At 39.3% G+C, this 24,730-nt stretch overlaps 2 protein-coding genes and 1 long non-coding RNA gene across 4 annotated transcripts; 1 reads left to right on the top strand and 2 right to left on the bottom strand.

The window, feature by feature from the left end:
- Window position 1: 1 nt before the first annotated feature.
- xpnpep1 (X-prolyl aminopeptidase (aminopeptidase P) 1, soluble) lies at window positions 2–10,641 on the bottom strand. Of its 2 annotated transcripts, none has more exons than XM_023420596.2 (20): window positions 10,512–10,641; window positions 9,208–9,332; window positions 8,766–8,829; window positions 8,056–8,160; window positions 7,502–7,594; window positions 6,920–7,063; window positions 6,579–6,674; window positions 5,564–5,645; window positions 4,565–4,775; window positions 3,866–3,955; window positions 3,683–3,733; window positions 3,204–3,262; window positions 2,732–2,809; window positions 2,563–2,634; window positions 2,321–2,381; window positions 2,090–2,159; window positions 1,245–1,418; window positions 880–956; window positions 594–692; window positions 2–295 (listed from the first exon to the last, which is right to left on the bottom strand). In XM_023420596.2, the coding sequence occupies exons 2-20, from the start codon at window positions 9,322–9,324 to the stop codon at window positions 176–178; spliced, it is 1,863 nt and encodes a 620-aa protein (XP_023276364.1). In that variant the 5' UTR covers window positions 9,325–9,332; window positions 10,512–10,641; the 3' UTR covers window positions 2–175. The 2 variants fall into 2 exon arrangements, with proteins under 2 accessions (XP_023276364.1, XP_023276363.1); XM_023420595.2 differs by lacking the exon at window positions 10,512–10,641 and adding an exon at window positions 9,646–10,214.
- On the top strand, window positions 10,566–14,237 carry LOC111665551 (uncharacterized). The gene is made up of 3 exons (XR_002761506.2): window positions 10,566–10,698; window positions 10,907–11,001; window positions 14,148–14,237. It is a non-coding gene; the product is annotated as an uncharacterized LOC111665551 (long non-coding RNA).
- Window positions 12,029–24,249, bottom strand: cusr (Copper-only SOD repeat protein). Its single transcript, XM_023420593.2, has 10 exons — window positions 24,042–24,249; window positions 20,008–22,087; window positions 19,363–19,462; window positions 17,815–17,892; window positions 17,001–17,102; window positions 16,211–16,340; window positions 15,923–16,037; window positions 14,164–14,288; window positions 13,129–13,209; window positions 12,029–12,493 (listed from the first exon to the last, which is right to left on the bottom strand). Exons 1-10 carry the CDS (start codon window positions 24,079–24,081, stop codon window positions 12,381–12,383), a joined length of 2,964 nt encoding a protein of 987 aa, XP_023276361.1. The 5' UTR covers window positions 24,082–24,249; the 3' UTR covers window positions 12,029–12,380.
- Between the last annotated feature and the right edge of the window lie 481 nt (window positions 24,250–24,730).

Here is a 24,730-nt window from a genome sequence, read left to right as displayed (position 1 = left end):
GTTTCTTGATTTTCATTGATCTTTAATAAAACTGCTGATACGATGTGCTTTACAAAAAGAAGCCGAGTGTGAGACACAGAGAAAGATGAGGAAAATACAAACGATTTTCACTGCAGAGCAATCGATCGTAAAGTACTCCTTTGAAAACATGATTGGACTGCAAAAGAGTCAGTCCTCAGACGATTGGCTGGCTCTCTCTGACCAGCCACTCCAGTGCCTCCTTCCTGCCCTGCCTCTCCAGCTCTGCTCCAACCACCTCCTGGCACTGCCTGTGGTACTCGTTCACCCAGTCACGCTGCAGGACAGTGAAGTGAGGGTCAAATCGTGAAAAGACTGTGTTTAAGTAGCAAATAATGTACTAGGAATATATGGAAATATCATCAAATATTCAGATGCATCGTTATGACTTTAATTTAGGTCATCTTAAGCTAAATGGTTCCTATTGTATGAACAGAATGTAAAGTAGGCTGCATTCAAGTGTTGTTGTATTTCAAGTGTTTATCACATTACCAATAAAAAATCTTTTGAGATGAATTTTAAATTTCATAAGAGTGAATTTTTCTTTGATTAATATCTTGGTGGATATTCCTCACCTCCTTCTGAGTGAGCAGCTCTGTGTTCATCATCTTGACTTGGATAGGGACCAGAGTGAGGGGCTCAAATGTCAGACTCCCTCTGTTTCTGTAGTTGTACTGCGCGCACACACACACACACACACACACACACACACACACACACACACACACACACACGTTTCCTTATGTTGATTGTGAGTAAAATGTGTTATTTTTACAACTTGAGAAGCAGAGTAATCAAATTCTATAGCTTTACAGTGTGAGCACTCCTTCTGTCTAATTCCCCTCTGATTTAAAGACCTACTTTGGGCTTAGCTGGTACAACAAGGACCACATTTTCCAGGCGAATGCCAAAAGATCCATCTTCATAGTACCCAGGTTCTAGAAAAAAAAAAAAAAAAGACAAGAAATTAGATGAAGATTTAGAACTTGCACTAAGACTACCGCTTCCTGTCTTGGAGAGCTCCATCCACACTCACAAATGTCTAGTGCTCTGGTTCCACATAATGTTCATTCCTGCACTGCAGCCAGAAGCCAATATGTGACACTACTGAGACATCTCTAAGGTATTTAATTACAACCTGCTTTTATGTCACTAACGCATTACTTTCACTGACCTGACTTTATTTTAAATTGCCGTTTATCAACCCCCGCCAAACCCTGTCGTACCATCACTGACGATCATGCCGGCCTCCAGAGGTTCATCGGCGAAGGTCTTGTAGCTGATGCCGCAGGGCCCCTCGTGGACGTTGAGGAAGCAGCCCACGCCGTGGCCTGTACCATGAAGGTAGTCCAGCCCCGACTCCCACAGGGCTGCACGGGCAAATGAATCCAACAGGTGGCCTAGGGAGAGCATGGGAGTTTAGAGCTAGCAATCACAATACAATACACAATAAAAACACAAGTCTATGCCTAAATGTAAAACTGAGTTTTTGTATTTAGTATTTATCCACGTTGTGAAAATGAATGCATGAATGTATAAATAAGTCATCTTTTGTTCACCATGCGATCAAGTGGGAGAGCTATGATTTACCCCGTTTCCCTCCATCAGATGTAATGCACAGAAACCATATCACAATTCTACTGAAACTTTCTGACATGCCGTATCTTGATGCTGCATTTCCAGTCTGACTGACCTCATGTAAAGGCCACAATTAAAATGTCAAGTTCACTGTAGGTGGAATTATATTTGCTTGAAGTTTAAAAATAGCCCACTGTGTCTCTCCAATTTCAGCAGAAATTCTCCAGTCCTCCTTGGGCGTGACAGCAAATTTCTGACTACACATGACTAAGTACTGATTCACCAAAATGAAGGCTTCATTAATCTTGAACAACATGTTTACGGATGAGTAGTTTTTTTTTTGTCTGAGAGTGACAATAAAAGATTTATTGTCAACACAATATGGAAGGAAATACTCAAGAAACACATACACACAAACATATTGGGTGCATTGAACTGGTATGGTACGTGCAGTGTAAGATCACCCTTATGTCAAAGTAGAGGGGGGGGGCACCTTTTGTTCCATTGGGGAAAACAGCAGCACTGACAGCTATGTGGCCCTTCAGTACATAGGTAAAGCATTCCTAGAGCAAGAAACAGAGAGCAAACGATGTGATAAACTAAAGAAAATCAATGTTTGGGATGGATTCAGTCAATGTTTAATGACACTGCAGTGGTTCTAAGGTTTAGTTTGTACATGTTGACAATAAGAATAATTCAAACTCAGATTAAAATTAAAATGTACCTTCTCAAAAGCAGATGGTGTCCCAAAGTGCATGGTACGTGTGACGTCTGTGGTTCCATCACTGCCAAAGACAGAATACAGATGCAGATGTATTTCTTTGTGCTGTGCAAAAGAACACAACCATTCCTATGTTGTCTGCGTTCTTGATGACTGTCTGAATTAAGACATATAAGTCTTACTAATACTAGACAGCACTGGTTGATCTACATGCATTTGCTGTGTATTAGAATGATCTTGTTTACACAAATTGAGCTCCAGAGTCGATCAGGTAAACTTCATTCATGGTGAGGGTTCTGTTGGTTTCAGGCAGTGGTCTAAAGGAAACAGAAAAAAGACATTATTAACTATTTTTAAAGAACAACAACAAAAAAAAAATACAGTTACATAAATTTGTTTCTTTCGCCAGCTGACCTGTAATGTATGATTGCTCCATTTGGACCAACGCTGGAGATTGTGGGGAAACTGAGGCCCACAAAATCTTTCTGTTGACTGAAAAAGAAACGAGATCCATAAGAAAAGCAGCACTCTCACGCAGGATGTCTTAAAAAATAAATGTTAACATGTGAGGGAATTGTTAAAGATAAAAAATAAATAAATATTACACTTTAGAAGGATCGAAGGATACTCTAAAGGCAGCACACTGAGAGAATAATCTTAATTTTACGGCCTTCAGTAGACATTTTGTGTCACTTCCGTGTCCAGCAGGGGGAGCTAATACTCCAGAGTAGTCACTATGAAAGCATACAAACAGCATCTTCCAAACTCAACATGTCAAGCATGAAAGCTGACGCGAAGTAAAACTGGAAATGCTCGTCAGCCAAATGAGGACGACCAACGTGGTCTGTTCCACAGAAAAAAAAGAGAATAAGAAAGATAAACACACCTGCGTAGTTCTTCAGCCTTATCAGCAGCAGAGATCTCTGTCACAGTGCCTTTTGGAATCTATAAAACAACAACAACAATAACCGCAGCACCAAGTTGCACAAAGAGGGTTATAGTTCAAACTCAAGCCGAGCGACATCTGTCTGAAATCACGATTCCAACACTGATTAAAGTTTTAGTGCATTCCAGTAACTGTTCAAATCAGACTTTTGACTAGTACTGTACATTCCTATAATATAAGAACAGAAAACTGAATTGGTCAATGATTAAAATAATATGGTGAATGAAAGTTATGATCAATTAATCATTTATGTAGGAAAATAGTCCGTTGCTCTTACAATACAAATATCCACTTTCTCAAAGACTTGTTTAATTTTCCATTCAAACCCCTGTGAACACAGACTAAAAGAATCTGTTCTTTTCTCTAATGAACCTAATGTTTGGCCTCAGAAAAATAAATAAATAAGTAAAACAAAATACCTCCTTTTCCAACCAAGCAAAGAGTTCACACAGGGCAACCGCATCCTTGATCTGTTGGTAAACAGAAGAAGAAAGTGAATATTATTATTATTTTTTTTTATGAGGTTAACAAGACAGTTTACAACAATGTCATAAACTGAATAAAAGCTAAGCACTGCAAATATCAGGCTCAAAGGTTCTTACGTGGGCCATTTTCATGCCTTGAATCTCAGTGGCATTCTTCACAGCCTTGGCGAGGCAGAGTGGAGTGTAGGGAATTGGAGTCCTGTGGGCCTGAAATCGATCAAGCGGAAACATTTGCAATCGTAGTTGATGTTACCTTGATATAAATTTAACAGTGAAATATGTTTACCATGACTTACTATTACTATGACAAATATTTGGTGCATTGTGCTTACTGTCAAAGCCAAGAGAATGAATACTGATCATCCAAATGTTTAAGAAATGCTGATAATTCAATGGTTCAGTAAATTAACTGGTGATTATTTTCATATGAGGAAAAGTCAATATTCAACTGGATATCAAAATACAACAGAATGTGTCTGGTTCGAGGATGCATTTCATGTTTCTGTTTATGAAAAGGGGCATTCACACTATTATAAGGTTGTACAAAATATTATCCACAACACTGAGATGAAAATATCTGAAATTTTAAATCCTGCAAAACAGGTTTTTAGTGAGAACGTACGTAATTTGGGAAAGATACGGATAATGAGTTCTGATATGTAGCAGTTTTTCATACTTGGAGAGCACAGTCAAATTTATAAATGAGGAAAAACACAATCGAGACACAATAAAGCTATTTTTATGTCCACTGTCGTGACCACCATAAACAATTAACTGTCTTCTAAATGCTACTGCTTGGTGTGTCTGCTCTCTCACCTTGGGGATGACCTGTGTGAGAGCACAGCTGGCTTTGTCACAGATCCACACTTTGTCCTTGGGGCCGAGTGCAGCGCAGATGGCCTGGAGCTCAGTGTAGACCGACTCGTACGGGAAGGTCTGGATGCTCAGCTCAGGCTTGCTGGGAGAGTCCAGCTGCAGATGGTCTCTCAAAGCGGGATCAGAAAGGCGCTTTAGGTCCACAAAAAGCCTGCAGGGAGGAAGGAGCTGGTCAGTGAGGAGTGGCTTTAATGTATTACTAGGATTATATCTGCCTCAATGGATTTTGTAAACAATATCCTACTTAAAAATGTATGACTGCAAATTTGGTTTTTGCTTTATTTGTGCGAAGTTCATGTTTTGAAGATTAATATCAAATAACGATAACACGTGAATTATCGTGTAAACAGAGGTCATGGTATAGTAATGAATTTAAAAGGTGATCATGTAAACAAAATGCTCTTGAAAGTTCATAAACAGCTAGTGAAAATATAAATTTAATTTAAAACTATACTAATACTTTACTATATAGTTTTCATCCCTGCTATCTTCTTCTGCCTTTGTCAAATCTTTGCTCATTGATATCTGTGGTCTGTAATCAACTACTTCACATGACTGTTAGAAGCCTGTGATCAAGAGGTTTGGTGGTGTCTACAAATTTTGATAAATTCGATGTTTAAATGTTCTAAGGTCTCTTCAGTGTCATTAAGGATAAAATTAAATTTAAGAGTTTTAATTAACCCCTAAAACTAAATGTAAAAAAACCTCAAAAAGAATAATGTAAATATTACACTTTAGAGTTATAAGTATGTTACTTTTGGTCAAAAAGCAGCACACTTTTATTACTATTTTACTAGTAATTTCTACACTGTTATATTGTATTTACTGGACTGTGTGTATGACATTTAGAGCTGTGTTTGTGCCAAAACACTTTCTTGCATATTGAGATAAGATAATGAATAGCTTACTGATCAACTGTGTTGTGTTATATTCCATTACCTTAATGTGTTCATTCCCACAATGGTATACGCAAAGAAAACTGGGTTGTACTCGATGTCGGCACCGCGAAGGTTAAAAAGCCCTGAGAAAAAGGAAATAATAGAACATTACATTTTAATAACAGGTAATGATAATAAAGAAAAACAACTGTTTCATTCATGACAGTGACAACGTCAGCAGCCACTTCATCTGTCCTATTTTGAGCCATTTCAACATGATTTGACATTTCGAATAGTGTATTTCTGATCTCAAACCTCCGTGCATGTTGTTTGGTGTTAAATATCAGTGTTATTATTAGACTGTCACTCATCCTCTGTAGATGCCTCAGCAAATCCCCTTCAGTTTAATGCCCATTGAAACTCTCTCGTCTAAATGCTACTTGATGACAATCAAAATCAGCATTCCTCTAATTAACACAAGCTCTCAGACCAAACAATCAGAAACAAGAGCTCATTAGGCACGGTGAACAAGGTGCTCAAACAGGCATCTAGAGGGACACCCGTGTATCCCTGGGTCCTTGGATCGTGATCATGTATCGAAACGGACTTACGTAACAGAAGTGACGGAGGGTATGTCTGCTGCTTGTTTTACACTAATAACTAAAAACTGCTAAAACCTAATGCGGCAAACTCTAGCTACAATATTTGGCCCTCAGTTTATAACTCCACTCCACAGTCATAGTCCTGGGCTCAATAAACTGCACTCTTATCACAAGGTTAAGATTTCTCTTTTGGTTATAAAAAACAGATCAGAACAAAAACAATATCAAGTTTGTTGTCCAGTTCAATTAAAAAGATATGTCAGAGATTTTAAAGGGTGAATTGTTGAAAATTCATTTGGAAAGTGACAAAGTTAATTTACTGAAGTACTGCAGTTAGGTACAATTCTGAAGTTCCTAGTAAATGTACCTGACTTAAAAAATATTATCATTATATTATTATATCATTACTGTCTTCATTTGTAGAGTAAATAAATAAATAAATAAATAATAATTGATGATGAAAATGAACCGTACATGCAATCTCGTCCAATGCTGTGGCAACAAACCAGCTGATCTTCCTCTCTGTCATCTTGGCTCGCAATGTGGTGACCTTGTCCTGCCAGGACATACCTACAGGCAGACAGCACCAACATGTCATGACAGTGAATTCACACTCCTCAAAAAACGGTTTTTGAACTACAGAAAACAAAAGGTAAAGGAAAGCACTTCTCCTCACAATAAGATAATTCAAAAAAATAAGAATAAAATAATGGTGTTAATGTTCACATGGGATGATTTTAACATCTCTGTATCTCTCAAACAAACCCCTAATTAGCATGTATGTAATAATGCTGTCAGGGCAGTGGGGCACTGACCAGTGTAGTCTAATCCCAGGGTGCGGAGCTGTGTGCTGGGTCTTTTTGGGCGGTCTGTCCAAACCGCATCGATCAGGTTATCCTGCACCGCCACCAGAGAGTGGCCTGCACTGATCAGCGCCTTGGACATGTTCTTCCACTGATCTGAAACAAAACATCAGAGGATTGTATTAAGATGCACAAGCACTGGTTAAAAACACAAACATTATGTTGACAACAAGAGAACCGATGCGTCTGATGAGGAGATGCAACATCCAGCACCACACCATGAGAGCACTTGAGACAGCTTATGAATTTTACAGAATTTGCTCTATAGTCAGACTAGGTAGAAATGCACTGGAGCCATGTTGTATGCTATGTCCTCTTTTCATTTTTAATTAAATTTTTTCATTTTTTTTTTTTATTTTACAATTTATATTTTCATACTGCACATTTTAAACTAACAAAATGTACTGAGCAAATTTCCTGCTGTATACTAGGGGCACAGTGTTCATGCTGCTCTTACTGTACTGTCACTGTGTGTGCTGCCTTTCTAATGATGCTGATCCACTGTGCTGAGAGGGAAATGTTACTGTAACCTACCGGCAGCGATGATCCAAGGATCGACTCCCACTTTAGAGTTCTCTGGCAGGACGCTGATCAGCCAGTCCTCCTGAGAGGGTGTCTCTTTCAGTCCTAAATATGATGATAAAAAACATGTTTATCACACAGAGATGTACTTTAAGCCTGACTCATACCACTGTGGAAAATACAGCACTAACAGTTCTTTTTGTCTTCAGGCAGCGTAGACATAAAAAGGTTAACCTTGCTTGACAAAACAAAACATTTGATTTTCCCTCTCAAATCACATCAAGAGTCTAGCTGTGATTCACGCCTCATATTCAGTAATCTGACAACAGTTTGATGCTGAGAGTACTTAACATTTGTGTTATCTATAAAGAGTGACTTCAATACAAAAGTGTGTAGTGTAAATCTGTGATAATATGAGCAAGCACTCAAAAGTATTACCAAAAATAACCACAACTTTTAAAAATGAAAAAAGGGGAGCTTAACAATACAATCAGCTTACACAACATTTCCGAGAGGCAGGTAGCACATTCATCTTGTACTAAAAGAGACAACAAGTAGGACATTACCCATCTTCATGAGGGTCCAGTTGTTGTCCATCTGCTGGCTGGCCTGGAGGAAGTATCGCCCGTCGGTCCACATTGCAGCATACTGCTCTGTGACGATGGCTGTACCTACACATCACAACACACAAAGCAAATTTGACATTTCCATTCACAAATGCTTTGCTGGATCCAGTTTGTACAATGGTAGATCATGAAAGCATGCAGGAAATTTGCATTGATCCTGGGAAGGTGATACACTAGTCTATTACTGCCTGTTAACTGTCTGATGTGTCAGCTGTGTTTGTACAGTAAAACAGTGCGTTCAAAGTAATTTATTTAGTTCTAAGAAGAAACATACTCAGTGTTATGCTTCTGAAATTACAGCATTGAATGGTCTGAGATTGAGTAAGATCCGCTTCTCTTAAACTGATGTTAGGGGTGTCAGTTTTCCCAGGGTTTTTTATTACAAAAGTAGGCCATCTCTGCAATAGAAACTATTGAGTAAGAGTTAAATTGAATCTGAGACGAGATGCGTCAGTATCTCGGTGGCTTGAATAGGACACAATAGAATAAAAGTTTGATTATCTCTGCAAGTTTGTTTATCACATTGTTGCAGGTTTTTTCCACAATGGAAATTAGATCTTGGCTTCTAGTCTGCCCAACTAAGATTTGAACCCGAGATGACTCATTTAACTTTAAAATATAATTTCCACTCACACACAAGCAAAACATACCTGCCGAGCCATTAAATCCACAGATAAATTCACGTCTGCAGTCACATGGCGCAATGTATTCGCTCTGAGAGACAAAGAGACGGAGAAAGAGAGACAGAGAGAAAGGCAGAGATCGGCCTCATTAACAATCAGTGTAAAGTGGCCATCAACCAGTCAGCCATTTTGAATGCCACCTTTGTTGCTCTTCTCACATCACGTCTTGTGCATGGAGAGGGAAAAGGGAGGAGCAGTGGGTAGAGGGCTACAATTAATTGTGAAGGTCAGACGAGGACCATCAGAAGTGAATCAACACACACGAAGTAAGACAGACAGGAGCAGCAAATCCGACACGTCGTATGCATGCATGCATGTCTTTGTTTACCGTTCAGTTTGTTTAATCATAGAAACATGTATTAATACAGGAAATGTATGTTATGTTTTTTTTTTGTCTGGTCTAACTTACCTGGTGGGCATCTCCAGAGGGGACGATGTAGGCCTGTATAGGCTCAGAGAAGTATTTGCAATTCCTCATCGCCTGGCGAAGCTGCCTGAGCAGCTCTCCAGTGATCTTTGGAGACATGGCTGTGTCTGAATCAGGACAAAGAATGATGACATAATTTAAAATTACCATAAAATTCAAGTAGGCTGATGTTATTTGATACCACGCTTTTTCTAATGCAATAAGATGCAAGATGTTGAATCTCAGAAGTTAATATAAAGGATGCTGAGCTAGAACAAGTGCAGACAGTGTTACAGACATTTTATGATATGAAAAGAATCTGTTTAATCTGCAAAAGCGGCAAAGGCAATTAAAGGCAACCCAACCATTTAAGCAAAAAGCACCAAGACATTCCCACAGTCATTAATAGTTTCAAACCCACACTAATTATCCAGAGATTACCTGACTTTTGAGAAGCCATGTAGACTTCAGGTGCCTGGAGTTGGAAAGAGCCTGACTATCAACGTGGAGCTCAAAGTCACAGTGCACACCTGGATGTGTAACCTGCTGTAACATGCTGATTAAGCAACTGTCACAGGAGCCAGGGTTAAATATTAAAAGAATAATGCAATTGACCTATTTCAAATGCAATAACTTGACAAAGCTGAGACAACATCGCGCAGTGGTGAATTCACTGTCACTGTCCACAGCGTCTGAATGGCGTAAAATCGCCACATCAGCCACAAACCGACCAATCACATTGCAGTCTTCCTCATCGATGAGCTCTCCTATTGGCTAAACGCTCTGCATGCGATTGTTGTTTACAAGTTGTTCTTTAGAGCAATCGGGGGTATTTAAGGTTTGACTAACTCGCTAGCTAAGTAGCGACAAAGAAATGTAACACTTGCTTCTGGTTTCTCTAAAAAAACAAACAAACTATAATACCACACAGCTTGTTGTTTCAATGGACGGGCTTTTTTATAAATCACAGATCATTGTTATCAACAGGCCAACCATTACACACAATAACTAATTGATTCAACGTGTGGCGTTGAATTTAGTAGTGGGTGTGGTAACACGACGGTGGGATGTTTGTAAAGTTGCTAGCCCTTTCCGCCAGTTTTACAGCTCTATGTAAACGCTTTTTGTCAGCTTTGTTAACGAACAACAGAGACAGGCATGGGGAGACCAGCCGTTTCCCCTCGGCTGAAAACAGTCAACATCCCTCTGTGTCGCTCCGTGCAGCCAGGAGACGTTAGCTCCCCAAACCGCCGATAGCTAACGTTCAAGTCCCCCCACATGCAGCCTGCGAAATGCTGAATACACACCCGGTGGTTTCGCCTTGGAAATGTGACTCTTGGGGTTAAAGAGAGAAAACGAAGCGCTCCTTTACCAGCTTGGACCTTGTGTTAATTTACAAAACAGGAGGCTGCCATTTCGTTGTTGACGTTTGCGGTCACGTGACTGCAGTTTCTTCCAGTAGACGCAGAGGGATCCAGACTCGCCTCTTTTTCTGTGAGTAATCATACACAAAGAAAACAATCTTACATAAAAGATAATCACTGCTACCGTATACAAAGAAAACAATCATACATAAAAGATACATCACAATTTTAATGTCCCAGTGTATACAAAGAATAATTATACATAAACTGCATATCACTGCTTTTAATGTTCGACTTTATACAAAGAATAATCACACACAAACTATTTAATATTCCAGGTGAAAAATCACAACACTGTCCTGTGTGCAGCAGCCCAACATTACTGTTGGGATATGGCCCCTTGAAACTGAGAAGAGGGTTTAAAAGGTATCAGGTAAGTCAAAAATATAACTGAATACACCAATAAATAATACAATTAGTTAAATAATTATAATGGAATGTAAAAGCAATTAACTTAACACTTTTGGCCATCAATCAGCCAACAACCCCAACAATCAGTTGACAAAAGTAATAAAAATTTGAATATTTTCGTCCTCTATTTGTCTTTTACCAGGCCGTTTCATTATTATTATTTAACTCATTGGTTTGCCTGTTTTTGAATATTCATTTATTTATGTCTTGGTTCACATTTAAGCATTAGTTTTTGTTTCCTACAATGTATGGACCATTAATATTTCCTGCACTTGCAATATAAAGCTTTACATGTATTTTTACACACCATTTTAAATATTTATCTGTTTTGTTTATTGACCAATTACATTTAACCAATTTGAGAACCTTTTACAGTCTTTCATTAGTTTTAGGGCTCCATAAGAACATTTAGTGGTGTCAGTGAGTTGATTTTTCTCTACCTAAATGTATCACTTTTCATTATAAAGGTTTATATGTTTTAATGAATAGTTTTATTAATATTAATATATATATATGTAGATTAAGCCCTAAGTAGGATTAGGGTTTTCACAATAATTGTGTTATTTGTTACAAATCATAATAAATTGTAAATAAATGGGTTTTGGTCCAGCTGCTCTGTAGCACTTTTCCAAAACGTCAAAGGTCAATCAATTGGAGCCGCCTACCTAATAAACTAAGAGCTCAAGAGACCAAGTAAGGGTTCTGGAAGAGGATGAAAAACAGTAAACAAGATTTTGGCAGCCGAAAATGTAAGGGCTCACAACTGGCCTACACAGCATTAGAAAATGTTTTAAGAACCTTTAATAAAGTCATTAGTTACTACTTGCAAACCCTTTTTTAAAGAATGTCATATTAGATGTACAAAGTTTGATATGAATGTTCACAGTATTACTGTTCTGCTAAACCACTGTATACACTGTGTACACACATTTACTCATGTGCTGAGATGTTTTCACGGATTTAAAGAGAAAGAAAAAAAATCACAGTGATTGTTGGCACGTCATACAAACATTATTGTCTTTTATTCACAGTTTTCCATATATTTACACAAAATTTGACATTGATTTATAGATAGTGCATACATGAATATTAAAAGTCTGGGAATCTGAAAAATGTAACACATTAACCCCCCTCTACCTTTTAACAGTCCAAATGAATAAAACATGAGCAGTATTTGTTGTGGGAAAAAAATGAAGCGATACAGTCATTATTTGTTTGCTAATTTATCAGATGACCATTGTACCACATGGTGCGCTTGATTTCATAAACATATTCACAATTTTACAACGGGAGGCTCCATGTATCCCTTCTGATGATGCATGGCACGGCTGAACCTCTGAGCTATAAGTAAGTTGTAGAAGGCAGCAGGCAGGCGGCAGCGAACATCAAGCCAAGAAGAAAACTTCCTGGCACCAGTGGCGAAACTGCACTTGGTGGAGGTGAAGGCGTCACATCTGAAAGGTGTCCACAGGTTATTCAAGCAGGGCCCGAGATATTAAAAGAGGCTGTAACTCAAGTGTATGTTATTCTTGTACTCTGACGTTGTGTTATTAAAAGCATATACACACCTCTCCTGAAGCAATTCAACAATAATTAAAAATTTTTTTTTAAATAGTTTACAATGAATGTTTCAGTTGGATTTAGTATTTTATCAGTGCTTGGCATGGCTTTCATGTTCTCCGGTTATGAAATATATGTTATTATTTTATTTTATATTTTACTTGTTATTGTTACTTTCACTCTAGTTCAACTGTGCCATGTGTTTACTGGAATTTATTTATTTTTTTTTTTTATAAATCTGAAAGAATAATCTGGAGTATGTTAACTGGATCATCTTGGTATGTGGGAAATTGTTAAAAAAGAGATAGAGCTCTTGCACAGGATGGATGGATATTGTGCCCTATTTCCATCAAATATTTGTTGAACAGGAAATATTAGTTTCAGAGAGCTGGTTGTGTTCATAAATACAAGTTAAACTATCCAATAGTTCTGTTGTTTTTCTTAGAGTACATTAACAAATTCTCGTTCTCATCATGGAGATAAAGTGCGGTTTAAGCGACTGTGTGATTACATTATGGAGCAATCTTACCTGTACATGAATCAGACTCTCTGAACATGCCCATCAGCTCACTGGTTTTGACAGACCTCAGAAGTTCTGTGCTGACACTCCCTATAAGATACAGAAAATGCTGGGTCACACTTACACTAAGGCAGTCCAAGACACTTGGGCACTTGCACTTCTTACACTTGATAGTAACTGTAGTTGAGACCAAAAGCAGTTATGGGCTTGTTTTTTCGCATCATTAAGTCAGATGATGAATGAATTGTGCAGTGCGTGTCAAATGCGCCAGAAAGAACAAATAGTTGCTCTTACGCCACATAGAAAGCTTTGTTTTCATTTCAATTGGTTGTCAAGTGCTGAATGTATGAGTGCTTATCAGGTACTTTTGCGACAAATCATTCCCTTAAAACAATGCAGTGCTGGAGCTGTTAATTGTTTTAGTTTTCTAGTCTGTGACGCAAATAAAACTCTTATTCTCATCAAACTCTCAGCTATATGCTCTCTGAAAACGTTTGTCTGTGCATCTTTCTGCTGTATTACTATCATAAACATAGTCACAGTAGAGGAGGCCTTCTCAGGAGTTATTACAGTAGTAAACTCTTCACCTTGTGGGAGATTTCTGAGGGCATAAATACCTGTCCTGTGCTATACTGTGTGAAACCTCTGTACAGATACTTCTCTGTTCCCCTCACTGGGACAGAGGAAGGGACAGAAAATGAGACAGACAGACACTCAACACCAGCATCAGGTTACTGAGAAATGTTTCAGGTTTTCTAAAGATTTTCAATGCCCATAATAGTTCATTGTCCTGATGAACACAGCCATTCTGGACACACCGCTTGCCCAGATAACTCCTGGAGGCCTGAAGTATCTAAAGCGTTGTCATGACATACATGTTGTACATGCAGTCCGATAGATTCATGTTATAAGAGATAAAATGAATAGATCCTGTTTTAAGAGCTATGTTATTCAAAAAGGTCATACCATTGCCTCTTCAATGCAAATTAGACACGTTGTGTTGATAGGGGAACATCCTTTTTTTTTAGGGGGTTCCTGCCTTACCAGACACCATGAAGTTGACTTGCTGGCACCTTCCACCTGCTGCAGGGAGGGGAGAGCTGGGGAGGATGGTGACTCTTGCCATTTCCAACTGCAGGACATTTGCAACCCTCCTACGGAAGTCATATCTGGGCAAAAAGAAATGAAACAATAACTTTGCAGTTACATAATGCAACGCTTACCAGGGGATACCAGGAAATACATTGTTTTCATTGCATTCACTCTAATCAGATCCAGGCGCGCTCAACCTGGGGTATTCAGAGCACTGCAGGAATGATAATAACATCTTAGCAGCATGCAAGATGCAAGATGCATTTTTACGATATGAATTACTAACACGTGAGTCATGTTTTAAATCAAAGCTAGAGTAAGCGATCTTAATCTAATAAAAATTCAGCTAATATCTCCTTATGGTCTACTAGCTGTCTGCTATGTGTTTGTGCTGAAAACAAATCTGGTGTTCCTACACAGCCCTGGTTCAGTAAATGCGAAATCAACAATTGGCTTGCACAGAGCCGTTTCAGCCAATCAGAAACGGGGTGTTTGTGCTCCTGCACAGGACAAGGGAAAGAAACAGATGCCCTCCTCAGACCTGGCATTAACGTGTGTCTCAGGTGATCAGATCACAAGTGGACAGATCTAAGTAAGTCAGTTAACACCTGGCATTAATGTGTCTTGAGTGACCACTTGTGATCGGATCTCACATCCCAACCCTGTATGCAAATAACCACGTATGTGTTGTTGTTTTTAGCCAATCCGACAGTGACAGATGGGTCTGTTGTCAATTTGTTTGTGTGATAGAGAGAGCAAGAGAGAGAGAGACAGGGGTAAGGTGGAGCTTAGCAAATAAAAGCGCTGCACAGAGCTCTACTGTGAAATACAGTTTTAGCCATTTGAAATGGTAAAATATTTTTGGTTCATTCATAAACTGCAGGGGGACTAATCATTTGATGGCAGGGAGTGGTGTGTCCTGGGCCACACATTCACATTTCATGAGAAGCCTTGATGGAAAAATGTCTTGATTGCCATGTCCTTAAATGACCTTCTCTTGTGCTTACCAAACTTCTCTATTGTATTTCTAGAGAAATACAATAGATCTCTCTATTTCCATTTTATTTCTTCAGAAATACAATAGAGAAGTTCTATTATTAAACACTCACCAAGCACTTCTGAAGATTTGTGGTTTACAGAACTCAAAATAAACTGCACAATGTGGTACAAACACATATTTGCACTGTATATTTAAACATAAACTTATGTTTTAAGGTTCTGTAATACACTTATTAGGGATACGTTGTGTTAAGCTACATGGTGTTACACTGATCATTTTATTCTGTATGCAATAAGGATTAATTGCCCAACATTTGAAAAAATGCTGTCCTGATTGCATTTTTCCTACTTCTTTATTCTTAAGTAACATTTGTACACAGTGCCAAAGTGTTGTTCACCTAAAAATGAACACATATAGAAGTTACTTTACGCCATTCAGTGTAGGAGTCACTGCGGTAGGTACAGTATGATTCATGCCAGTAGAAACCACCGTACATGTCTACAAACTACTGTAGAGACCCACCCACTAATTTATGAAGTCAAAAATAGTCACACAGTATTTACAGGAACAAGAATCTGTAATTAAATAAATACTCTGATTACAAACATACAAGACAAATAAAGCATGTTCTGCTCAGGGAAACATGGAAAGTCTCCAAAGAGATTAAAGATCAATTATTAATCACACAGTATGACTTTTTATTACACGCACCTGCTGAAGTTAGTCACTCCGAGAAAGGTCTGCTCTGCTGAAGGGGATTCTGGGAGGATGTCGGCACATGCGATGATTCTGCTTCCGTTCTTCAGCACCAGAGACCTGTGGACCACTAAAAACACAAAGAAACATGAACCACATTTCTTCTTTGCACATTATGATATTCACTTAACATGAGAAACTTCCTTTCCTGAATTAGCATTGCTAATAAAGAAGAGCTTTTTCACCACTGCAATACACACATTCATTATCATTTCACTAGAAATAGCTCTGTCAGTGTGGTACCTGTGTTGTCTCCAGAGAGCTGGATGATTCTGTCAGTGTAGAGCTGACCCTCTGTCAGCCTGAAAGGGCCTTGCCTTGTGGATATCTCCCCCACCACACAGCTCAGAGGATACTGTAATGAACAGCTGTTCTAAAGGGGGAAGAGAGAGAAGGAAGCAGATCTCACAGTTACCTCAATAAAGATATTTGGCACGATAACTGTGACTGGTGATGTCACAATGACATTTAATTGCAGTGTGACTTCTTTCTCTGCGCTGCTTGACTTTTCTTTAACTGGGGCAAATACAAATATCCTTGCAATATCGTAATTAATTATTTACAGAAATATGTGTTGATTTAATTTGTGTATTTCACAAATTACACCATCACAAGTGTGTTACAAGAAAGTATCTCTATCATCTATGAAGCAGTTTATTCATCAGGCTGTTGGATTATACAACCAAACTGGTCTCAGTTAGTTGCTTTGATGATGGATTTGTTAATGGTGTCTTCATATAACAGTCAGTATTGTAATCCAGATTTTCTCTGAGCTACTATCAAGTTTTAGCACTTTGCATGTAGAAAATTTAGTTTAAGACAACCAAAACAAATATCTGGTTTTACAGAAACTAAATCCTTATAATACTTAAATAACAGCTCTGCATAAATTCTCACAGCATAAAACAAAAATGCCCTAAAATGTCAATAATAATAAGACGCAGATTAGATTTACACTGCTGATTTAGCAGCTTCAGCAGTAAAGTATCACTGAGGAAGCACAGAAGTAAAATAAAAAACAGTGTGGACTCACCGGTGATGTCATGTTGAAGGGATTGTATGTGCTGCCCACATTCTTGCACTGGCTGTCAGCGCCCATGCGGTTGTTGGTGATGAACAAGGACACCACAGTTGGCTGCACAAAGGGGTAAAATACAAGTGTGAGTATGTGTACATACTGTTTTTTTTTTTTTTTTTGTTAGTTAGTTTGTTTGCCGTGCACACACATCAAACAAATCTATACTATATCTATACTCTACATCTATACTCCCATCTAAACCCTGCTACAGTCAAAAGCAAGGAACTTAACTTGCTGGAGGACAGTAAATATCTGAGAACTTCAATCACCCTGCACCATATTATTAATCCACCCTCACTGCACTGCAGCAATGCACAACCTCTTCTCAGATTATAGGCCACTGGTAGATTCTTCTGAGAATCAAGAAAACTGGCAGCAAAATTCTGTCTTGTGAGTGAGTGCCTCTTGTCACTGGATTCAGCTCCATTCTTAAGAAGGAAATTAAACTCAACACCTTCCTTTTGTCACAATCATAAAACCAATCCTGCTACTATCAACATGGATCTCTGTGTTGCGAGTGTTTCCACCTTCACATTGGGATTTACTTGGCCATTTATATTATTCTACTTGGCGCGGCTTTGGTGCCGTACCTATCTCATAACTTTTCCTTTCCATGCTTTTCTGTTTTAAAGAGTTTAAAACTTGCTGCTACATGGAAATGCATTTGGTTTTGTATTTTCAGTTGCATTTAGTTTACAGTATATGACTCTGCACTACTAGTTTTGTATCTTAGTTGCATTTAGTGTACAGGATATGACTCTGTACTTACATTTTCTCTTTCTCCTGATTGAAGGGACACGTCCAGTGTGATATCACCGGTACTCCCATCAGGAAACATCTGCTGGCGCTGGGAGTGAGAAAAATCAATGAAACAAATAGACGGACTGAACTGAAAGTGTACTTTCATATTCTCATAGTAACTGGTTCAACCAGAACTGGGTACGTGCTTATGCTAAAATATAAAGGCAGTTAAAATGGACACCAGTGGTGATTTATGGATATTCCATACTTTCAGCATTCTTACACTCACTCACTTTTTGCTGAATCTGATTGAGCAAAAAAAAAAATCAGATTAAGCTTGAGAGAACAGATTTTTTCTGAAGACTATAATTTCGTGCTCAATAATATGGTCTTTTTGTAGATATTATGAGCTCTTATCCATAGATGTTGCGCAAAGCTCAGTATGGGGCCTCTGGAGGGCGGCTGACAGAGACAGCTGTTCCCTTGGTGAGCTTCCTAGTTCGGGGGGCCTGTAGGTTCCACTAGCCATAGCAGACGCACATTAGGCTAAGCTAATGATCTCTCCCCTGCTTCCCATAGCTCTCTATTGCAAATCTCCACAGGCATAATGAATTCACTGTCTGCCCAGCACAGCAGAAATACTCTGTCATGTTTTTGTGGCAGCTTGGCTCCTAATAAGTTAGCAAGAAGGAAAACCTTGTATATCTTCTATGAAATCTTGTAATTTAGCTGCTGGTGAAGGGCTGGGCTGGGTGATTTTTCACTTGAATTGACGATGGCCATGGTTTCTTAACAATTTCTAATGTTTTGAACTGAGGAATCGCTTTCAAAATCAAAAATGGACTGTCAGGCAGACGAAGGAAGATAATCTTATGGAGGGTGATATATTACAGGGCTAAATATCAGTGCCAGCAGTCTGTCCATTTTCAGTGCCAAGAACAATAGGTATTATATCCTCTTTCACTCCAGGCCGTACAGAAATACACCCACATCAATAGAATTTGAACGCTTGCCACCTGTTCACAAAGCCTCTGAAGAGGCGGGGAAAACATCCTTTTTTTCTCATTTTGTGAAATATGTCTTTACATTTTGTACTGTTGCAAACTGTAGCAATCTGTTATGAAATAAAAGTTGGGTTGAGTTAAGGTTACTAATATCTTTGGTGTTAGCCACCTACAGAAAATGCAATCTTTCAAATTTGGTGTAGGAGATGAGATCTGCTTTCTGTCTTAATAAAGAGGAACTCCACCGATTTTACACATCAAACTGTTTGCAGGTGTTGGACTACAAGTTTGAAGATGAAAAAGATCTGGGGGATGGGAGTGCAAACTGTTTGCACTTGATCAGTAATACTTAAAAAGTAACATTTTCAACATTTGATATTTGTATATAACTTGTAGATTATTTTAGTTAGTGTTTATCAGTCACAGGTGAATGGAGAACTGAATAAAACATGGTGTGTGCTGGTTAAAACAGAAGGATTATGAAAAACACTGATGCAGCATATTTTGTAATTTAACTGTGAATCTATACATTGCCGTTAATGGAAAAGACATTTGCTGTTGTTGGTTCTTACCAGCCGGACTGTCCCTGTCACTGTACCGTTGAAAACAGCCTTGGCAATAATGAATTGTCCATCTGTATCTCTGTCAGCCAAGATGTTAGCACACCTCAGTCTGCAGAGGAAATGCAGGTGCACACACACACACACACACACACGCACACAAAGACACAAAAAGACAAACAAGATTAGCAAAGCATCCAAATCCTTCAGGCTTAACCCTGAGGACACAATATTTTTGTTGAGTTATTCTTAATGAATGAGGGAGATTAACTGACATGAAGGGAGTGTGACTCACAGCCTGTGAATCCTATACCTATAATTGCCCTCTGCTCAGTAAACTGGGTAAGTCTGCTACTTTGCCAGAGGGCTGTTGCGGGTGCCGGAGGGTGGGGAAGCTTAAATGTTGGCTAGAATTGATGCAATTTTCTGTATGCGGTTCCTTATCTTATATGAATTAGAATGACAAATACTTTTTTGCAACAAACATGTTCCAGCAAAGGTCTACTCAGTGACCACAGCGCAGTAGTTAACCATTTCTTCTTGAGTTATAGGAACTTGTGGTCATTTTATATGTGAAATATTTTCCCAAACCTTCTTCTCTCTTTCACTTTGTCATTGTTGCTTATATCTCTCTAATGAGAACAAACAGCTTCTCACCTCGATGTGTTGGCGTGGTGAACCACCACTGACCTTCCCACGATGCTGTAGGGTCCAGTTAATGGCATGTTAGGGTCCATGTACAGAGCCTCAAGCTGGTTTAGGTCATTCAGCATCCCAAACTTCCCACTGATGTCTCCGATCTCATACTGGTCCACAGTGCCATTTCCTGGTGATGGAGAGTTTGATACGTTCCAGGCTAATGGGTTGAAGTGGCCCATGATGTTTGCATTGGAGCAAGGCTCTTCGCTGCCAGGTTTGATGGGCAGTATATGAACATGGTAACCCCCAGCTATGGTGTTCAGGTTCATCAGGGATACATTTATAGTTGTGGGGCCTTGTGGGACAGCCTGGGAGAACAGCACTTGGCCGTTGGACATCCCAGGGCCAAACCAGTTACCTAAGCTAGCTTTGGGGACCCGCACCATTGTAACATTGGCACAAGCGATTCTTGGCCCTCCTCTTTCTGCTTGATGGATGACCACGGAACGACCAATAATGCCTGACCCAGGCAACCAGGAAGTGACATCAGTGAAGAAGTTTTTTGCTTCCACTCCACCCGCTTCGATGCCAAGGTTGATGGTACTGTGTTTGCCTGACATGTCTCCCACCTCACAGGATAAGGATCTGGATGGGGCACAGTGGAGGGCATAGCTGCTGTCTCCTGTGCTGATGTTAAAGGGGTTCCAGTGTCCACCTGTTGTGCTGCAGCGCCTTTCATCATCATCCCTCTCTGAGCTAATGGGATAGGTGTGAACATGCCAGTTGTGGTTTCTGGTTGCTGTCATTGTGGAATTTCCATACAACAGATCCGTGAAGATGGATACGTCAGACAGAGGATTGTTCTTCAGCTGGGTGAACCAGATCTCGCCAATCACAGGGCTCTGAAACCTAGCTCTGGCAACAATCACTTCACCAGGGTAGCTGATGCTGGCGCAAGCATACCTGTCGCCGTTTGTTTGGTGAATCACAACTGAGCGACCTACGATACTGTTCTGTCCAAACAGAGGGAGGTTGAAGTCTGTGAACACCTCATCCACCTCGTTTCTATTGGCAAGGGACATATGCTTGGCGCTTAGGTCACCAATCTCATACCTGTCATGTGTTGACCCAGTAACCCTCGGGTATGATGGGTCAGCAGTGTTGACTTGGAATGGGTTCAAGTGGCCACCCACACTAGCATTCGAGCATTGGCTTGATTGAGGAGACCTGACTGAAGGGACAGGAAATTGGTGGACATGGTAGGGGCCAACTTTGTTCTGTAAGTTAGTCAGGTTCACCCTCAACTCTGTCGTATCAAATGGGGAAGCTTGACGGAAGCTGAAGTATCCTTTGATCCCTCTCATATTCACAGCAGCAGTCACCCATTTCTCTGACACATTATAGATCTGAGCACACTTGTGACCTGACTCTATGCGGAAGAACAGAAAGCGAGTAGTGCTGATGTTGAAACTGATCTGGTCTAGACGTGTCTTCTCAGATTGCAAAGGGGTTCCGACCTTCACCACACCCAAAGAGGTCAAAGTGGAGGTGTTTAAGCTTCCTAGTAAAACATTACAGCTTGCGGCCGTGCTCGTAGATCCAAAGAGAGTGATATTGGTTTGTGAGGCATTAACCTGACCGATTGTAACAAGGTCTACAAGAAGCCTTGGGTTCATCTCTCCTGTGTTGAGGCGGATATAAATATTACCAGCGATTGGTCCTGTGAACCTGGCCTGACGAGTTAAGTGAGTTTGTCCCTGACTTACAACTGTGCAAACTTTAGTGCTGTTACATGTCTGCAAAGTCAGCGAGAAGTCGTCTAGGTTTGGTCTTTGATCAAAGAGGCCTGACACATTGATATTGGAGTTTGGATCAGCTGTGAAGTTAAAAACGCTGGAGCCGATATTTGCTCTTGAGCAAGGTTGAGCAAAATGGCCATACATGACGGGGAACTCGCTGAGGGAAAAGTTAAGTGGACCACAGGATCCAGCTCCAGACACATTGACAGTGGCTGTCTGGGCCATGGAGTCAAACTGCACGTACCCTACGACTCCTCCCATGTTCAGCGGCGCCACAAACTGAACACAGGAAATGGAATCTGAAAAGGACAACAAGGAGGAGGTGATGGAGGTGAGGAGGTTGATACTGGATGACCATGCAAATCCCTGAATTACATTTTTAAATTTTCAACTAAAAATTTTATTTATAATTTTTATAATTTTTATTTATTTGCACATTACCATATGGTTAATGTTACACAATTAAAGCAGTTGGTTAAGGCATGTTTCAAGACTTACAAAAATTATTCTGCTTCTTGGTACAATCATTTGTGTCCATATACTGTATATTGTTCATGTCAAATATTTGATACTAGACACAACTCCAACCTACTTCCACATCACACATACACAGCAAGTTGTTTTTTATGGGACCAGTTCAGAAAAAAGTCTTAAAACCAGATGTAAACTAATGGATAAACTTACAGTATAGCTAAAACACAGTGCCTAATAAACAAAATGTGAAAAGCAGAAAATGTCTGAAATGAACATAAGACTCAAATAGTAATTACTGAAGAACTTTAAGAACTATAATTGTAAGAACTAGGTAAAAAGCTTAACTGATATAACAAAGCACAAAAGGTGGAAACTGGTTTAAAGTTTGAATGATGTTTCTATGTGAAACTTTGAATGAGTATGAAAGGGTTCAAAGATGGATAGAATTTTTGAATTAAGTTTCCATATGAGGAAGTAAAAGCCCTTTTGAAAAGCATCCATGAGATGAAGTGGAAGAATCTTAACAAAGATATAAAAACTATTTGAAGAGTGTGAACTTCTGAAGCAAACATACTTATCAAACCACTTTCAAAATGCATATGATTGTTCATTTGCCTGGTGCAGCTGTTTTTTTTATGCATGCTTAGGTACCAAGTCAGTGGCAGCACACAAAGACAAGCCGTGACATTTCATGAACTTTTAGGGAAAAATTGTCACTAACATACAGACTAGTTAATCACTAAGTCACATATAACTTAAACTACCTATAAATAGCAACTTTACTCAATTTTTTTGTTTGACAAGACTCTATATAGTGCACTAACAGTTAATGATAACTAAAGTATTTTTCCATAAAAGCTCTCAATCACTTAGAATATGCCGCTTGTGGGCGACACAGTAGCCCCCATATGGTTTTTATACTGGCAATTCAGTTGCATGTACCTCTTACTTTCTATTCTCGGTACACTGTTAATAGCCACTTTCACTTCTTTAGTGTTAGCCCAGCAATTGAATTGACAGTTCACAGTGGAATTGCTACTTTCACAATGTGACCACAGCCCATGTCTAACATTATCTTCACTGACTTTATTTTGATTGCAATTTGATTTATTTCAAATACATAAAAAATGTATTTTTGTAGTGTGTTTAAAAGCTTTGACAAATGCAAATTGCAAAACCTCAGTGCTCTATGTTTAAGCTGGCAAACCTAACCTTGTTTATAGTAAACTCTCAATCAAATTGGTATAGAAAAAAAATGCAATGTTTGGTTATTGTCCATTACCACATGCTACACCAGCAAACTGTGCATATTTGGGATTCTCTTTGGTTGTAGCTAGTGACTACCCTAAAATCACATTTCTAATTTTATAGTTTTAAACCTTTTCACAACACAGTGTGGTTAGGGAGATGCAACCCTCATCAATAAAGCTGATCTGCTGCGGTTAAGACTACAGTCAGTCTCAAAACAAGTTCAACATTATAAAGAAAGATGATCAGTTTTAACCAAACCCAGCAGTCATTTAGGTTTTCCCTCCAACAGAGAAAAAGAGCAGCTGATGATGATAACAAACACAACACTAACCAAAAAAACAAACAAAAAAAACTACTCAGTGAAATGATCCGCTATAAGAAAAAAAACTTGCAGACTCTTTGTACTGCACGGCACATTGTTTAAAAACCCTGGCGTAAACATTACATTGCTCAGTAGATGAATCATCCATTAACTCCATGTGCGACTTTATGCTGGATCAAATGTTGCAAAATGCTCAAAATACTCACCAAGTAAATAAAACAGCAGGGCAGCTGTCAGAAAGCACATGTTGCAGATGTGTGAAAGACGCAGCAAAGAAAAGGTGTTCTTAGAGTGGTTTGAGTAGGTGAGTGAAAAAAAAACAACAGCTCGGTTTCAGCACAAGAAGTTCAATGAGAGCAAAAAGATGGCATCTATTTGTGTGTTTCTAAGTGTGTTCTACAGCAACATGTCATGTGGGATATGTGCAGCCTCTCTTGTACTTCTGTTTTCAGCTGCAGTCTGTCTGTGTCAGCCTGTGATTGGTCAGCCAGACAAGTCTTTCATGTATGGAGGCAGGGGAGGGAGGGAGAATATTAGGCAGGCTGGATGGGTGGAGGTGCCTGTCATTGGTGTGGCCATGCAAATCAGTAACATATTTAATACAGCAATACAAGCAATAAGGAAGTGTTAACCACACGGGTAACACCCAGGTGGTTTTGTGTGACCCCTTGAAGATGATTCTGGTTCCAAGATTTGTTCTTTTCTTTCTCCGTTTAGGCCCTATTTCTGCGTCTTCCTCTTTCTTCTCATACAATATGCCTCAGCTGCCCTTGTGACAGGGCTGAGGGAGAAAAGAGGTGAAAATAGTAACGTGTTCCGAGAATAGCAGCCCAATGGCCCATCATTGTGAGCTGTTTGGGGTAGGCCACGCAGCTATTTACACATATTGGAGGGC

The sequence above is a fragment of the Seriola lalandi genome, unplaced genomic scaffold (assembly GCF_002814215.2).
Source record: "Seriola lalandi dorsalis isolate HSWRI2012SDOR001 ecotype SW California unplaced genomic scaffold, Sedor1 jcf7180002054654, whole genome shotgun sequence".
Classification (NCBI taxonomy): Eukaryota; Metazoa; Chordata; class Actinopteri; order Carangiformes; family Carangidae; genus Seriola; species Seriola lalandi.
The sequence above is the reverse complement of the archived record's forward strand: the minus strand, read 5'-3'. Positions and strand labels throughout refer to the sequence as shown.

Coding starts and splice junctions, on each gene's coding strand:
- xpnpep1 (XM_023420595.2), bottom strand. Junction 7,595..8,055: donor CTGGACCCTCATGAAGATGG/GTAATGTCCTAC, acceptor CATCATATTTAG/GACTGAAAGAGACACCCTCT. Junction 1,419..2,089: donor TTTCCCCAATGGAACAAAAG/GTGCCCCCCCCC, acceptor TGCTCTCCCTAG/GCCACCTGTTGGATTCATTT.
- cusr (XM_023420593.2), bottom strand. CDS start 24,081: ATGTGCTTTCTGACAGCTGCCCTGCTGTTTTATTTACTTG. Junction 17,893..19,362: donor TGACAGGGACAGTCCGGCTG/GTAAGAACCAAC, acceptor TCTCACTCCCAG/CGCCAGCAGATGTTTCCTGA. Junction 16,038..16,210: donor GCTCTCTGGAGACAACACAG/GTACCACACTGA, acceptor TTGTGTTTTTAG/TGGTCCACAGGTCTCTGGTG.